The sequence below is a fragment of the Dromiciops gliroides genome, chromosome 2, assembly GCF_019393635.1.
Source record: "Dromiciops gliroides isolate mDroGli1 chromosome 2, mDroGli1.pri, whole genome shotgun sequence".
Classification (NCBI taxonomy): domain Eukaryota; kingdom Metazoa; phylum Chordata; class Mammalia; order Microbiotheria; family Microbiotheriidae; genus Dromiciops; species Dromiciops gliroides.
Genome location: NC_057862.1, coordinates 211,542,515 through 211,560,532, shown reverse-complemented (window position 1 = coordinate 211,560,532; position 18,018 = coordinate 211,542,515). Strand labels below are relative to the sequence as shown.

At 39.9% G+C, this 18,018-nt stretch overlaps 1 protein-coding gene across 1 annotated transcript in view; it reads right to left on the bottom strand.

The window, feature by feature from the left end:
• RIN3 (Ras and Rab interactor 3) overlaps positions 1 to 18,018 on the bottom strand; it is a 163,093-nt gene that overhangs the window by 89,164 nt on the left and 55,911 nt on the right. Inside the window, exon 3 of the mRNA XM_043980311.1 lies at positions 5,907 to 6,024. Within this exon, the coding sequence (XP_043836246.1) occupies positions 5,907 to 6,024 (118 nt within the window). The remainder of the gene's footprint in view (positions 1 to 5,906; positions 6,025 to 18,018) is intronic.

Here is an 18,018-nt window from a genome sequence, read left to right as displayed (position 1 = left end):
GGCAGCCTACTGACCCTTATATGACCTTTGAAGAGTGGATGTTCCTGATAGATGGCAGCCAACTCTGATTGGTTAACAGTTAATGAGAATAATGAATATTATAATGAGAGGACAAACTATTCTAATGAGGGGCTGAGGGATATGACTTTGATTATGTCACTCTTACTCCCAGACAGGATCTCCCCACTCCACCCCTATCCAAGCCCAGTAAAACACAATGGGCTGGGGCAACTGAGGTGGCGCAGTGGATAGAGCACCGGCCCTGGAGTCAGGAGGACCTGAGTTCAAATCCAGTCTCAGATACTTGACACTTACTAGCTGTGTGACCCTGGGCAAGTCACTTAACCCCAACTGCCTCACCAAAAACAAAACAAAACAAAAAAACACTCCACAATGGGCCTCCCCAGTTGGGTGGAATCTGAAGGAAAGTGAGGAGAATGCTAAATCCAAATTCATTATCAGCCCTATTGTTCAGGGACTGATTTGAAGTAGTAGAGACTGAGGAACTCAGAAGGGAAAAAAGTCCCAGATCTCCCCACCAGTAAAGGGTTATTAGCATAAGAGAGAAATAATCATCTGTCTCATAGCTGATGCTCATGATATGATTTCCAGGACTCTTGCTACACTGGTCCCTTTCTGACTGCTCTAGTATATCAATGTTCTTTCTAAAACAAGGTATTCAGAACTGAATGAAGCAGTTGAATCTCCCATACTATCTAATATTACAAACTAATTTTTCCTGTGTATGCCTTTTCTCTCCATTGGTACTGCTAGCATCTTCTGGGAAGTGACCCTGTCTTATTTGACCATTGCCTAGCGTGGTGTAGAACATACAAACCATTCAATAAATATTTGTGGAGTTGTAATTACTTCTACCACCTAGAAGCACCCAAGTCTAGTAATGACTAGAACACTGGACTTGTATTCAAAAAGATCTGAGTTCAAATCCTTCCTCAGGTGCTTTCTAGCTGGATGGCCCTGGGCAAGCCACTTTTGTGGGGGGGGGGGGGGGGGGGGGGGTGGGTGGACAATGAGGGTCAAGTGACTTGCCTAGGATCATACAGCTAGTATGTGTCAAGTGTCTGAGGCCAGATTTGAACTCAGGTCCTTCTGAATCCAGGGCCAGTGCTTTATCCACTGTGCTACCTAGCTGCCCCAAGAGCATTTTTTAATCAATATTGGAGAAGTTGGCCAAGAGACTAGGGAAGTTACATCCATTTTAAGGAGTGAGATGCCTTTTCAACTCATGTACGTCCCCTGGTTCAGACTGATCGGAAGCTTGATGTACAGGAAAAAAATCACACTTGGAATCAAAAGAAAAAGGGTCTGAGGCCCAATTCTGCCACCGCATAACTATAGTGCCAAGAGTAAATCACGAAATCTCTTTGTGCTTCCTCATCTATAAAATGAGGGGACTGCACCAGAGGTTCTCTAGCATTCCTCCGAGGGTCCAATGTTCTCTTTCCAAATAATGCTTCCTACTTTAAGAATACTTGGGGAGGGGCAGCTAGGTGGCGCAGTGGATAAAGCACCAGCCCTGGAGTCAGGAGTACCTGAGTTCAAATCCGACTTCAGACACTTGACACTTACTAGCTGTGTGACCCTGGGCAAGTCACTTAACCCGCACTGCCCCGCAAAAAAAAAAAAAAAAAGAATACATGATTCCTATCTCTACATGTAACTAGAAAATAACAAAATATTCTTATGATAAAAAAATACATGCTTCAAAAAAAATAATAATACATGATTTCATTGTTGAAGATACTCTTAACTGATACAAAATCCTTCTCTTTTCTCTCAACCCCTCTTTCCCTTGTGGCCAACATTCTGGCCATTTATATAAGGCTTTAAGTTTTACAAATATTTTCTCATTTGATCCTTTCAACAACCCTGGGAGGCAGGTGCTATTATTCTACCCATTTTATAGATAAGAAAACTGAGGCAAAAAGAGGTTATATATGACTTCTTTAAGGTCATATAGCTAGTAATGTCTGAAGATTGTATCTGAACTGATTCCAAGTGCAGCATCCTATCCACTGTGTCACATAGCTGCCCAAGTGAATCCTTTTTTTTTTTTTGCAGGGCAATGAGGGTTAAGTGACTTGCCCAGGGTTACACAGCTAGTGTCAAGTGTTTGAGGCCAGATTTGAACTCAGGTCCTCCTGAATCCAAGACCAGTGTTTTATCCACTGCACGACCTAGCTGCCCCCAAGTGAATCCTTTTCTACTTGCTAGGTAACTCTTTGGATGACACATCTGTGTCATTTGTGATGATACTATAATCATACTAAAAGCCTCTTTACCTTGATAGGCCCTGTCAGACCCTGTGTTCCCCCGGACGTGACTTTTAAGAAGTGACCACTGTTGCTAATCCACTGTTGGTAGAGTTGTAAAAAGATCCAACCATTTTGGAGAGTAATTTGGAACTATGCCCAAAGGGCTATAGAACTGTGCATACTCTTTTGATCCAGCAATACCACTGCTAGGTTTATAACCCTAAGACATCCCCCAAAAGAGAAAAAGACAAAAATATTTCTAGTAGCTCTTTTTGTAGTGGCTAAGAATTGGAAATCAAAGGAATGCCCATCAATTGGGGAATGGCTAAACAACCTGTGGTATATGATGATGATGATGAAATATTATTGTGCTATAAGAAATGACAAGCAGGATGACTTCAGAAAGGCCTGGAAAGACATGTATGAAATGATATATAGTGAAGTGAGCAGAACCATGAGAACAATGTGCACAGAGACAGCAATATTGTTTGATGAAGAAACTGTGAATGACTTGACTATTCTCAATAATACAACGATCCAAGACAATCCCAAAGGACTGTTGATGAAACATTACTATCCGCCTCTAGAGAAAGAACTGATATTGATGTAACAGACTGAAGCATGCTATTTTTCATTTTCTTCCATTTTTTTCTTTTAATCAAATTTTCTTGTACAAAATGACAAATATGGTAGTGTTTTTCATAATCATACATGTATAACTCATATGTGATTGTTTGCCACCTCAGGGAGCAGGTTAGGGGAGGGAGGGAAAGAGGGATAAAAATGGGAACCCAAAACTATAAATAAAAATGTTTATTACAAATTTTTTTAAAAAGTCACCGCTGAGCCACTGAAAAAAACACTAGTAGAAGTTTCAAATAATAAACAATAATCCTTTCCATTTTGATACCCCACCTCCCAATACTCTGCCAAATTTGGTTTGGCAGCTATGAGGTTTACTCATTCCAATATATCAAGTGTGTTTATTGGCAAAGGGATAATAATAATAATGGCTACCATTTACATAACATTTTACAAATATTACCGTACTTGATCCTCATAATAACCCTGTAAGGTAGGTGGCATTATTTCCCCCATTTTAAGGGATAAGAAAACTGAGGCAGACAGCAGTTAAGTGACTTGCCCAAGGTCACACAGCTAGTAAGTGTCTAAGGCTGTCTTTGAACTCACATCTTCCTCATTCTGAGTCCAGGTCCAGTGCTTTATCTATTGTGCTACCTAGCTGCCCATCTTGCCTAGATAGTTAGCCCCACCGCCCCCCTTTTAACTTTTCAAATATATCATCTACCTAGTTAGACCATAAAAACTTTGGTGGCAGTGACTGTCTCAACTTGCTATACAAAGAACAAGGGATTCAAAGACAAAAATGAAAGTACTTGTCCTCATAGGCAAGATAACATGCACACATAAGTATATTAAAATATATATCTCAAATAAACATAAGGTAATTCTACATATAGGACTCTTTCCACTATACCACATTGCCTTTTTTTTTTTTTTTTTTTTTGCTGGGCAATGGGGGTTAAGCAACTTGCCCAGGGTCACACAGCTAGTAAGTGTTAAGTGTCTGAGGCCGGATTTGAACTCAGGTACTCCTGAATCCAGGGCCAACGCTTTAACCACTGCGCCATCTAGCTGCCCCCACCACATTGCCTTTTAAGAAATTAGTTTTTTATTTTTAAAGAAAAAAAAGAATCAGTTATTGTTCAATTGTTTCAGACTCTTTGTAACCCTATTTGGGATTTTCTTGGCAAAGATACTGGAGTGGTTTGCCATTTTCTTCTCTAGCTCATTTTACAGATGAGGAAACTGAAGCAAATAGGGTTGAGTGACTGGCTCAGGGTCACACAGGAAGTAAGTGTGTGAGGCGAGATTTGAACTTAGGAAAATGAATCTTCCTGACTCCAGGCCTGGCACTCTATCCACTGTACCACCCAGTAGATCTGAAGATAAAAAATGGGACTAAATAATATCAGGGCAGTTGTGGGAAGGTAGGCACACAAGTGAATTGTTGGTGGAGCTATGAGAATCAGTACAACCATTTTGGAAATCAATTTGAAGGTATGCAAATAAGTGACTAAAATGTCCATACCCTTTGACCCAGAGATTCCATCCATTACTATTATTATACCCCCAGGTGTCCATTGATAAAAAAGAAAGTCCTACTGTACATCAAAATATTTATGATAGCACTTTTTGTGATAGCAGGTAATTTAGAAACAAAAGAGATATCCATCAATTTGGGAATAGCTAAACAAATTGTGGTACATTAACGTAATTAAATATTACTGGGCTCTAAGAAATGATGAATGTGATGAAAACAGAGAAGCATGGAAAGATCTACATGGAGTGATGCAGAATGAAGTAAGCAGAACCAAGAAATAAAAATACAAAATGACTACAAACAATATAAATAGAAAGAACCACCACAAGAAAACTCAAAAGTGAGTACTGCAAAAATTACAAAGAATAAGCATGGCCTGAAAGGAATATGAGAAAACATTTCTACCCACCCCACCGCATTACAAAGGTGCTAAGTTCACAAGTGTGCATTGCAAACATTCTCAGAATATTCCAATTTATTGACCAGTTTATGCTGATTTTTCCTCCTTTTTTCTTTTTTGTCTTTAACAAATGCTATTTGTTTTATAGGATAGCTATCTAGGAGGGATAGGAAAGAGATACTAGGAAATTATGGTGATGTAGAGAAAAAGATAACAATAAAAACAAAGAAGTCAGACTTGTCACATGAAGGAACAACCTAGAATAATTAATGTGTCACTGGGAAACCAAAATATGGGGCCAATTTCATCATCTGTTTTTTAACCACCTGTCTTTGTGTCACTGCCAAACAATAGTGAGAAACTTCTAGCAAACACCTAGGTTCATAGAATCAGAGGATTGAGTGGGGAGGAACCTAAGGGGTCATTTAGTTTAATTCCCTCTTTTTATAGAAGAGGAAATTGTGAAATCTTGTATCATTGTTTGAAGTGCAAAACCATTTGAGAAGACTCAGTTTAAACATCTTAAAACAAATCCCTGATCTTTGGACAATGTTATGCTTCCCAAAGTACTTTTGCACCTACCAGCTAAGTGGGGAAAAGAGAAATTTTATGGCCAGTTGCAAGGGGGAAAATTGGAATGTTGTAGAATGTTGCTTCACGTGTGGGTCGAAACAAATGAACCTCTCAGGTCCCTTCTAGTTCTAAGAATCTACTACTTGCCCAGGGTTATGTTTTGAGTTAGTAATGGAGCAGGGACTGATACCCAGTTATCCTGTCTCCCAATTCAATTTGCCTGCTCCTTAAATGGCTGCCTTCTTACCTTTGACTTCTTGAAAATGAAAGGAAATTCTACTGAGGCCATATGGGATGCAGAGAAAATAACCCATGACATTGGCAGGTGCAAATTAAAGTGATGCATCAAATTCAGAGCAGCCTTTCTTGACTTGAGGTCAGAGGAAACTCTGCTCAGCTGTGACTGCTGAAGACATTCTTTTCCTCCTAATTTAAACACTATCAAATGTTTGTCGGCAAGTGCTTGTGGTTGGAAAGTGGCTAATGCAGCTTATTGGTCCAAGGCCAGAAAAGGAAAGGTTTATATACTTACTTGACTTTTCTTCTTTAATGTTGTATTCCAGTACATGTGAAAGAGTCTCGTTCAGGGAAGGGAAATGGACAGAGAGGATCATGTGCTTGAGATTACTCTCCCGACGGACCAAGAAGATCTAGAACATAAAGAAAGATAGAATTATGTTCTCTGAGCTGTAAAATGAAATTCCAGCATTGGTCCGGGGAGGAACCTTTTTTTCCCCTGTGGCAATGAGGGTTAAGTGAGTTGCCCAGGGTCACACAGCTAGTTAAGTGTCAAATGTTTGAGGCTGGATTTGAACTCAGGTCCTCCTGAATTCAGGGTTGGTGCTTTATCTACTGTGCCACCTAGCTGCCCCCCAGAGAGGAACCTTTAAAAAAAGATAAGAGAAAAATGTTTCCAGATTGCCTTCAAACAGGGAAGAGGAAGGACACAGTGGTTAAAATAGTTGACTGAGAGAAGAGATCTAAGTTCTGACCTTACCTCTGTCACTAACTGTCCTGGGCCACTAAAAATATCTGGGCCTTACTTTGCTCTTCTATCAAAAGAAAGAATTGGACTAGATTAGGGTGCTTAACCTGGGGGAGGTGAACTTGACTTTAAAAAAAAAAGTATCTCAATATAATTGGTTTCCTTTGCAATCCTGCGCATTTAAAAACATTCTGAGAATGTACCTGTAGAGATTCACCAGATAGCTAAAGGGGTCCATCCAAGCCACAAAAAAGGTTAAGAATCCCCAGACTAGATTGGTTTCAGGACTCCTTCTAGCCCTGATATTCTATCTTCTACTTGTTGCTCACTATAATGTTAACATACTCTATATAATAATATAATATTTAATGTAAGCACTATAATCTACTTATTACATTATTGGTAATGGTAACAGAAAGGAAAAGTGACTTCCTAGTTGCCTTGCCCTTCAGCAAATGATAAAACAATGTTATAGCAGAAAGAGACAGGGGATCTAGCTGTGTAACAATCAAGCTGACTAATCTCTCTTGATCTCATTCTCCTCATCCATTAAATAGGCATAATAATACTTGTATTAACTGCCTATTAGTATTAATGGCCATAAAATCTATTTATTCTATGGTGCACAAGTGATCCTTAGTGCTCAAAGGTTAATAAAGAGAAGCAAAAACTCTAGCAAGGTTCCACTATGTTGGAGAGGCTTCAGATTTTGTCTATTTTTCAAGTACCAGCCTGAATAAGTTTAGAGGGGCTAGAAGGAGAACAGATTTTTTGAAAGGGAAAAGATCTGTTAAAATTTCTATAGCAAATTAATATCCCCAACAATGCCATTGTAGCCACCACTTGGGTGTTCCCAATGGACTATGGGACAAAGTACAGATGGTATTAAAATACAAAAAACCAAAAAAGAATACATAGCTCCTGAGGATCAAAGGAGATCATATGTGTGTTTTGTAAACAAAGTTATATTTTATAAAATAAAAACTCCAGGGGCAGCTAGGTGGCACAGTGGATAAAGCACCAGCCCTGGATTCAGGAGGACCTGAGTTCAAATCCAACGTCAGACACTTGACACTTATTAATTGTGTGACCCTGGCAAGTCACTTAACTCTCATTGGCCTGCTCCACCCCCCCCACCCCACCCCCCACTCCCTGCCAATGAAATAAAATAAAATAGGGGGCAGCTAGGTGGCGCAGTGGATAGAGCACCAGCCCTGGATTCAGGAGTACCTGAGTTCAAATCTGGTCTCAGACACTTAACACTTACTAGCTGTGTGACCCTGGGCAAGTCACTTAACCCCAATTGCCTCACCAAAAAAAAACAAAAAACCCCAAAAAAAACCAAAACCAAAACCAAAACAAAATAAAATAAAATAAAAACTCCTTAGCATATCATTTAAAATCCTACATGATTTGGCTCAAATTTACCAGACTTACTGTCTCCCTCTCCCTCTCTTCTTCTTCTCAAAGTGTTTTGCCCATATTAATCTATAGGAATATCATCTTTCCCTCCTCACCCTTTGAACATTCTTTGCACATAGTATAGTCCCTTAATTATTTAAGGAATGAATGAAATCTTGGCATTTTAGGATTTGAGATTCATGGAATCATGGGATCTCACAGAATTTTCAGAATGAAGGAACCACGGAATCTTAGAATTTCACTTGTTGTTGCTATCATTTCTTGGCTGGATTTCTGCCTTGAACATGCTCAGTCTTCCCTGGCTGGAAGTCATTTTGGAAAGAACGGGCCAGCTTTATGTTTGTCACTTTCTCCTAAAAGAGCCTGATGTGTTATGTAGCCCAAGCCCCAGAACAGTTAAATAGCCACCCTTTTGGTTAGCAGTATCACACAGTACTTCCTCTTTAGCAATGGGTCTTACAGCCATATCCGCTATCTATCTCTGAAAGTCAGCTCTCCCTAAGATAGCTAGCTCCTTATCTCCCCCAGAGGCAGAAGGAAGTTGGATGCTTTGGTCCAATGAGTCAGCTCTGGGGACTAGATCAGAACTTGGTATAGGCTATTCCGTGGACTGATTCCACATGTGGTCTGCTTTCTGGCCTGGAGAAGATCACAATCTAGCAAGCCACTTATTTTAAGTCAAATACTGATGAAATGCTCTTTGCTATATGTGTAGCACTGAACTAAGCTTCATGCAGATAAAAAAGTAGATGACATACTTCCCTCCTTTAGGGAATTTATACTAAAGTAGTTGGGGAGGCAGGGCTCAACAGACTTACAGCAGCTAGAGAACGGTAAAACAAAAGTGTATGCTCAAATGCTATTTTCGATAATATGAATGATATGGATGATACAGTAGTTTTTCAGTCATGTCCGAATGTTTGTGACCACACTGGGGTTTTCTTGGCAGAGATACCGGAGTGATTTGCTATTTCCTTCTCCAGCTCATTTTACAGATGAGGAAACTGAGCTAAGCTGGGGGAAGTGACTTGCCCAGGGTCCCACAGCTACTAAGTGTCTGAGGCCAGATTTGAACTCAGGAAGATGAGTCTTCCTAAGTTCAGGCCCATTGCTGTATCCACTGAGCTACCTAGCTACTTTGATATGAATGATGTGGCATTAAAATTCAGAAATGGGGTAGGTTTAATATAAGCCATGGTCAATCAGGGTAGCTTTCAAGGAGGAGGCAGGAGATCTGGATCTCTTCCCAGTTCTACCATTTAGCAGCCATGTAAAAACATCCATTTAGCTGCTCTTGGTTCCACTTTGTTCATCTGTGAAATGAGGACAAGCCCAAATGAGGACAGCTTATAATATGGTTGGGAAGAAAGCTTGTAGGGGCAGCTAGGTGGAGCAGTAGATAGAGCACTGGCCCTGGAGTCAGGAGGACCTGAGTTCAAATCTGACCTCAGACACTTGACACTTACTAGCTGTATGACCCTGGGCAAGTCACTTAACCCGAATTGCCTCATCAAAAAAAAAAAAAGAAAGAAGAAAGAAGAAAGCTTGTTTCCTCTGATCTTCACAACCACCTTACAAAGTCGATAGGTTCTACAGGTTATTATTGTCCCTATTTCATGGAAGAGGATGCTGAGGTTCAGAGAAGTTGTGTCAGTCCCCCAGGGTCACACAGCTAGAATCTGTGTTGATATTCAAAGTCCAGCCCTCTTTACAATGCACCACATTGCTGACCGGAGAGAACAAGGTCCTAAAGACCCAAGTGGGTCAGAAATTTGGGACTCTCCCTCCCCCATTGCTAGGTTGCCCCATAGGCTGCCTCGGCCCAAGCTAGGAATATCCCATCCTTCTGTATCCCTGTTATATTCTTAAGATACTCTTCTTATGGTAGTTACCATCTGTGTATGCAACATAGGCTGAAAGGACTAAGGTTATTCAGTGTGCAAACTCCCTTGGCCCTTTTCTGCTTAATGATACTATCTATAAAGCACCATAGTGCTTAACATGTTACTGAGTGCTTTGCTTGGGCAGCTAGGTGGCACAATGATAGAGTGTCAGGCCTGGAGTCAGTAAGACTCATTTCTGAGTTCAAATCTGGCCTCAGAGATAGTTGTGTGACCCTGGGCAAGTCACTTAACCTTGCTTGCCTTGAAGAAGAAGAAGAGGAGAGGAGGAGGAGGAGGCAGAGGAGGAAAAGAAAATTTGCTGTAAAAAAAAAAAAAGAGTTGTGGGAAAAAATTGGGAGCAGGAGAGAAAACTAAAATGAACTAAAACAAGGACTTTAGGTTTCCAGCGGTGTTTATTTCCCTTGTGCTTCCTCAATCCCTCTTTCCTGAGTACAGCTCAAAGAAGCCTCTACATAGAAGATGCCTTTCTAGTAGGTGGTCTGGATAGGATTCCTTTGAAACAATATTAAAAAAAAAAAAAGGAAGAAACAATATGAAAGAGGAAAGCAAAGCTGCAGGACATGTAGTCTTAGGCTGAGAGAGATCATCATGGATAGGAGTCACAAATTTTAGTTAAAAAACAAGTGCCTTTTCTTTCTTTCTCATAAAGGGGGAGGGGCAGCTAGGTGTACAGTGGATAAAGCACGGGCCCTGGATTCAGGAGGACCTGAGTTCAGATCTGGCCTCAGACACTTGACACTTACTAGCTGTGTGACCCTGGGCAAGTCACTTAACCCCAATTGCCTTACCAAAAAAAAAAAAAATGCTGGAGTGGTCCACCATTTCCTTCTCTCGTGGATTAAGGCAAACAGAGATTAAGTGACTTGCTCAGGGTCACACAGCTAGTGGCACATAGTAGGTGCTATATAAATGTTAACTATTATTATTATCTTTTATTCTCTTTATGGCTCAATAGGGCTAGGTACTGGAACTGTGATTTCATTAGTGTGGAGAAGTTTCAATGGTAGAAGCTTTCTCTACCCATACAGGTCGGCACCTTCCATACAGCTTAGCCTTAGTTCCTAGAACATTGAGAGATAAAGTCACTTACCTGGATCACATAGTATATGTGCCAGCTATCCACTCTGCCATTATTGTGGCTTACACTAGATAATAACAATAAGATAATATTTGTAAAGTACTTAAAACCATACCTGTACATAGTAGGTACTATATAAAGTACCTGTACATAGTAGGTGCTATATAAAGTACCCATCCATAAATGCTACCTATTATTATTAATAAAAATACTAAAAACAGTGGGAAATGAAGAGAGAAGGATCAGCAGTTCTACTGGGTGGGATCACCTCCTTGATTAATGAGACATGAGCAAATGTTAATATACCATGACATCCAATCTCCCTTCCAAAGTGAATTGCTTTTTCTATTTTCCTGATCATGATGATGTGAGCAGAAATCTTTGTGTTGTTCTATTCCATCTGCTATTAGTTTACTAATTCTGCATGATATAGTATGGCAGAGAGAGCACTGGACGGGGAGTCAGGACATCTGGGGTTCCTGTCCAAGCTCTGCTGCTCATTAGGTGAGACCTTGGCAACTGACCAACCATGAATTTATTTAGCACCTACTACGTGTGCTGGGAATCATGCTACGTTATGAGAATACAAAGACAAAAATCCTCTCATCCCTCCTTCAAAAAGCTTACATTCTATCAGGAGAAATGACCTATACACATATAAAATAACATACAAAGGAAAAGTAAGTGATTTCAGGGGATACTTGTAGCTGTTGGTGATTAAGAAAGGTCTCAAAATGCAGCTGGCCGTTATCAAATGGATAACATTCCACATATTGCTTTGGGTTTTGCAAAATTGTTAACTCATTTGATCTTCACCCTGTGAAGCAGGTGCTATTATTATTTTACAGATGGGAAAACTGAGACAGGTTAAGTGACTTGCCCAGAGACTCACAGCAGTTAAGTATCTGAGGTGTTTCATCAAGGAACACCTATTCCTAGAAGAAACAAAGGGGGGAATGTAATAAAATAATGGGATTTAGCAGATACTCAAAGACCCACCTGGAGATTAATCTAAACTGATTGTATCAAGTGAGAGTGATTGACTGCTGATTAGTCTACTTCAAAGTTAACTAGATTGTAATCACACCTGGCTAGCCCTTAAGAAGGTATGGTTTTCAGAAGCTAGACTTTGAACTTAACTTGAGAACACCTTCAAGTTCAGTGAACCAATGGGTTTGGAGGACACCAACCAATCAGCTTGAAGCAGTGTGTAAGGACCCGCCTCTGTTCAAGACCTATAAAAAGCTTCACAATCAGTTTGCTAGGGAGTTCCTGATTAAAGCAGGCTTGTGGAGGAGGACTTGAAGAAGAACCCAACCAGGCTGGAACTCTAGGCTAGATAGGCTTTTTCTTAACTTTCTGAACTCCTTGTGAATACCTGTATGCTTTAATAAATGTTTAATGCCCAAAGACTGGTGCTGAAGCTTCTAATTTAAGGCAACCACAATTTAGATTTTAAACATCACAGAGTCTTTCTGACTCCAAGTTCTGTGTCCATTACTTCACCTACCTGGGTTTTGAAAGGAGCTAAGGATTCCAAGAGGCTGATGTGAGAAGGGAAGGTGTTGCAGGCATAGAGGATAGTGTGTGCAAAGGAATGGAGATGGGACATGTAACATTGAGGAAGAGAAATGACCAGCAACCAGGCCAGTTTGGTTGGATTGTCAGGCATATGAAGGGGACTAAGGTGCAATACACTTGGAAAGGTAGTCTGAAACCAGATTATGCTTTAAATATCAAGAGATTCCCTCACACTGGGCTTCAGTATCCTTATCAGTAAAATGCAGGATTTGAGCTACACTTATGCAAGTTATGAGGTACACTTTCCAGCTCTAAAATTCAATTCCAGGTTGGGTGAGCACTGAAATGAATTCTTTTAATTCCTCTAGTCCTGCACTTATGAAAAAGAGGCAAGCCATAAACTTAAAGAATTGGGGGGGAGGGTGCAGCAGGGCAATTATGGTTAAGTGACCTGTCCAAGGTCACACAGCTAATTTAAGTGTCAAGTGTCTGAAGCGAGATTTGAACTCAGGTCCTCCTGAATCCAGGGCTGGTGCTTTATTCACTGCACCACCTAGCTGCCCCCTGGAATGTTAAAATATAGACCATGGATCTTAGAGACCATCCCATTAGATTATAAACTTCCTGAGGGCAGGAACTATTTTTTTGCCTCTTTTTGTATCTCCAGTGCTTAGCACAGTGCCTAGAAAATAGTAGGTGATTAAATAAATATTTGTTAATTGATCACTTAATCTTTTCATTTCGCAGATGAGAAAACTGAAGCCTATATTTCCCTCAATATATACTCTTTCTTTCTCATACTTAATAGCTCTGTGACTCTGAGCAAATCACTTAACACTGCTTGCCTCAGTTTCCTCATCTGTAAAATGTGCTGTAGAAGGAAATGGCAAACCACTCCAGTATCTCTGCCAAGAAAACTCCAAATAGGATCATGAAAAGTTGGACACTACTGAAAAACAACATACTTTCTTGCTATTTGCAACAGTTTCTCTAGACTCTTGAAAAGGACTTTTATTGTCTGTTTTTCCTTGTCTCAGATCAAAATCAGATGGTATTTCCTGAATACATGCGACCTGACACTAATTGCAACCCTTTGTTGCATTTTTGATGTGATCGTGTTGGGAGCCCCGAGAGCTTACTGCCTTTCCTCCACCATCTTGGCTCCGTCTGGTTGTTGCATTTTTATAAGAAGTTTAAATTATTACAAATTTTTTGTATGTACAACTTTTATGTAGGACATAATTTGTCTCCAGTATAAAAATCAAATTTCTTTTTGCAGGTTTCATTTATTTTCATTCACTGTTTATTTATTTTTACATAAATGAAGAAAGGTGTTTTTTTTTAACTGCCTTCTAGTATCTATTGATAAATTAGCCAATTAGGAAAGAAAAAGGCACACTGTCAGCCATATGGTCAGCCATGAAAGCAACCCTGGAGACCTAGACATGAGTCCTACCTTTGTCACTAATTCTTGATGTGACTTGAATAGGTCATTTCTCTGAGTCCCTATTTCCTCATCTAGAAAATGATAAGGTGGGGGGAAGTTAGGTGGTGCAGTAGATAAAGCACTGGCCCTGGATTCAGGAGGACCTGAGTTCAGATCAGATCTGGCCTCAGACACTTGACACTTACTAACTGTGTGACCCTGGGCAAGTCACATTGCCCTGCAAAAAAAAAAAAATAATAAGGTTGCAAAGGACTATTGATGAAACACAGTATCCACCTCCAAAGAAAGAACTGATATTGATGAAATATGGACTGAAGCATACTATTTTTCACTTTCTTTCATTCTTTTCTTTTATTCTTGTTTACTTATACAAAATGACTAATATGGTAATGTTTTACATAATCCTACATGTATAATCCATATCAGATTGCTCTCTGCCTCAGGGAAGGGAGAGGTGAGAGAGGGAAGGAGGGATAAAAATTAGAACCCAAAACTATAAATAAAAATGGTTATTACTTTAAAAAATGAAAAAAGAAAATTATAGGGTTGGCCTGAACAATGATGTCAAAAGTTCTTACCTGCTATAGGATTCTATGTTCTAGCATGCTGTACTCTAAGTCTCTTCTAATGCTTATATTCTATGTTCTATAAGTTTTAGCATCCGATGTTTTAAGGTCTCTTCCAGCTCTCAATTCTATGATTCCTTTCTAGGGGTATTTTTTTTTTTTTTGCAGGGCAATGGGGGTTAAGTGACTTGCCCGGGGTCACACAGCTAGTATGTGTCAAATGTCTGAGGCCAGATTTTAACTCAAGTACTCCTGAATCCAGGGTCAGTGCTTTATCCACTGTGCCACCTAGCTGCCCCCAGGGTATTTTTTTTAATGCTTTGGAATGCTTTATCTAAATGAATAAACCTTCACTGGTAGTGTTCTAGGCATTATGTGATACCTGTGGAAGAGATATATTGGGTTTGGGGGGATTTTCAAGCCCCTCTGAAATTACGCTAGGTAGACCACCATTTATTTTGTCTATGGATGTGACCACCTTTACCAGTTTATAATGCCATTGCATAGAAAAGGTGGATGGCACACAGATAAAGAAAGATATTGACTGTAGAACAGGTAACCTTCTTTGTACGTGACTTGAGAGACCTGCCCTCCTGCCTGGTGCTTCCTCCACTGACTAAATGATGCCTCAGTTTCCATCATTACATCACCATCCCTTTAGCTATAGGTTTTGACTACAGTTGGAAAGCAATGACTTACTGGCAAGGGCCACTTTAAGATTTTCTTCTGTGGGGCAGTTGGTGGCACAGTGGATAGAGCACTGGCCCTGGATTCAGGAGGACCTGAGTTCAAATCCGGCCTCAGACACTTAACACTTACTAGCTGTGTGACCCTGGGCAAGTCATTTCACCCCAGTTGTCTCACCAAAAAAGAAAACAAAAACGAAAATGAAAAACAAGATTTTCTTCTGCTATGAATGCCTCCATATATAGCGGATAGAACACTGGACTAATGACCTGCTGCATGGCCCAGGTCAGATCTGATAGACAGTGGGGTTCGTTCATGACTGGACATAGCTGAGCTATTTCAATCTTGCCAAATCTTTCCGTAAAAATGCCCAGCTGCCTTCACACCTGGAAAAGCTCATTCTAATTTTTACGGCCTCAGAGGTCATTTCAAGAGGAATTCAGAAGCTTTCTCTATTTGGAAGCCTCTGTTGTTCTTAGTTTCCAAAGAGAGATCTATTCTCCAATTCAGCAGACCTTAGCCGGGTTATCCTGCTGACTTTCTGGCCAGGTGGTTGGGGTAAAGAGGATCACTGGCCTCCCATCGAGCCATAGTTTTAGTTTATTTAGTGGTTCAACAAATAGATATTCATCATCAACTATGTAGGAAACATTGTGCTCTGCTCTCTAAAGTCATTAAGATCCTGCCTTCTTGGACCTTATGCTCAAGTCGGGAGACAAGGCATGTAAAACCATAATGAGAAGACAGATGAAATATGAGATCTACAGAGGAGAGGGACAAAGTGCTATAAGAATAAGAATTCTAGAGGGCAGCTAGGTGGAGCAGTGGATAAAGCACTGGTCCTGGATTCAGGAGAACCTGAGTTCAAAGCTGGCCTCAGACACTTGACACTAGCTGTGTGACCCTGAGCCAAGTCACTTAACCTTCATTGCCCCACCCAAAAAAAGAATAAGAATTCTACTTCTTACTGTCAATACAATATCTAACCCAGTAACTTGGTATAATTTCTGTCTGCCCAGGTGATATAACTCTAAGAATGATACATTTACCATTGCCTCAGTTTGTGGGGCGGTGTGGCTTAGTGCATAGTGATGGACTTGGAATTAGGTAGACAGGGATTCAAATCCCACCTCAGATATGTATAAGGAGGTAACAAATTAGGCAAATCACTTAAGTTCTCTTAGCCTCATTTTACTTTTCTGTAAAATGGTAAGAATAACAACTGTAGCACTAACTTCCTAAAAATCAAACAAGATGAGGCAGAGCCAAGATGACAGAAAAAAAGGCAGGAAGTTGCCTGAGCTCTTCCCAGTTTCCCTTGAAAAAATACAACTTTAAATCAAGAATCATGCAAGATAATGTATACAAAGCATTTGCAAACCTCTGCCTTGCTTTGAAGGAGTTCCACAAACCTAGCTCTGTTCCACCTATCCATGTTCCCTCTAAACTAGTCAATCTCCTCTTCTCTGATCCACAAACAGAAATGGAACTTCTTTCCTCATAATGTTCTGCTCCCCCACTCTGAATGCATTCCTCAGACAATTGAAAGGAAGAAAACAAGCATTCATTAAGTGCCTACTATGTGCCAGGCACTGTGCTAAGCACTTTACAGATATTATCTCATTTGATCCTCACAACTATGAAGTAGACGCTATTATTATTCCCATTTTACAATTAAGGAAACTGAGGCAGGCAGAGGTTAAGTGACTTGCCCTGAGTCACATAATGGCCCAAGCCAGCTTTGAAGTGTTCCTAATTCTAGGAACAGTTCTGTATTCAATACACTGCTTATCCCTGAAGGGTTAGCTTGAACTCCACTTCCTCTCTGAGACCTCTCCTCCCTCCCAAATTTCCCCAATCAGAAGCAATTTCTTCTGAACTCCTCTAGTATTTTTTTGTTTGGTTTGTTTGGGTTTTTTTGGTGAGGCACTTGGGGTTAAGTGACTTGCCCAAGGTCACATAGCTAGTAAGTGTCAAGTGTCTGAGGTCAGATTTGAACTCCTGACTGCAGGGCTGCAACACTTAGCTGCCCCCCTTTTTAAAATTTCTTTTTTAATTAATTTCTTTTTTAATTTAATTTAATTTTTTTTAATTTTAGGGGGCAGCTAGGTGGTGCAGTGGATAGAGCACTGGCCCTGGAGTCAGGACAGATTATTAGAAGTTGAGTAAAGAAAACCTGAGTTCAAATCCTGCCTTACTGATGATCTATATGTACAAAAAAATATTTCTGGCAGCTCATTTCTGGTGGCAAAGAATTGGAAATTAAGGGGATGCCCATCAAGTGGGGAATGGCTGAACAAGTTGTGATATATGAATGTAATGGAATTCTATTGTGCTGTAAGAAACGATGAGCAGGCAGATTTCAGAGAAACCTGGAAGTACTTAGATGAGCTGGTACAAAGTGAAATGTACTGTATACAAAGTATACAGCAAAATGGTACAATGATCGGCTGTGAATGACTTGGCTATTCTCAGCAATACAATAATCCAAGACAATTCCCATGATGAAAAATGTTATCCATCCCCAGAGAAAGAATTGATGGTGTCTGAATACAGATTGAAGCATATTTTTTTTACTTTATTTTTCTTGAGGTTTTTTGGTCTGTTTTCTTTCACAACCTGACTAATATGGAAATGTTTTGCATGACTACTACAAGTATAATTTATATTGAATTGCTTCCCTTAAGGGGGCATGGGGAGGGAGGAAGGAAGAGAATTTGGAACACAAAGTTTTAAAAATGGATGTTTAAAATTGTATTTACATGTAATTGGGAAAAAATAAAATTCTAAGTTTAAAAAAAATACATCCTGATACTTTAGGCAAATCACTTATTAATGACTGTCAGCCTCCTAACATATAAAATGAGGACAATAATATGACCTACCTCACAAAGTTGTTTTGAGGATCAAATGAGATGTCTGTAAAACTCTTGGCAAACCTTAAAGCATCATATACGTACATGTTAGCTATTGTTGTTATTGTATAGTAGAAGGTTGTTGAAACTATTGGGGATGTTGGGAAGGATTGGTGGTT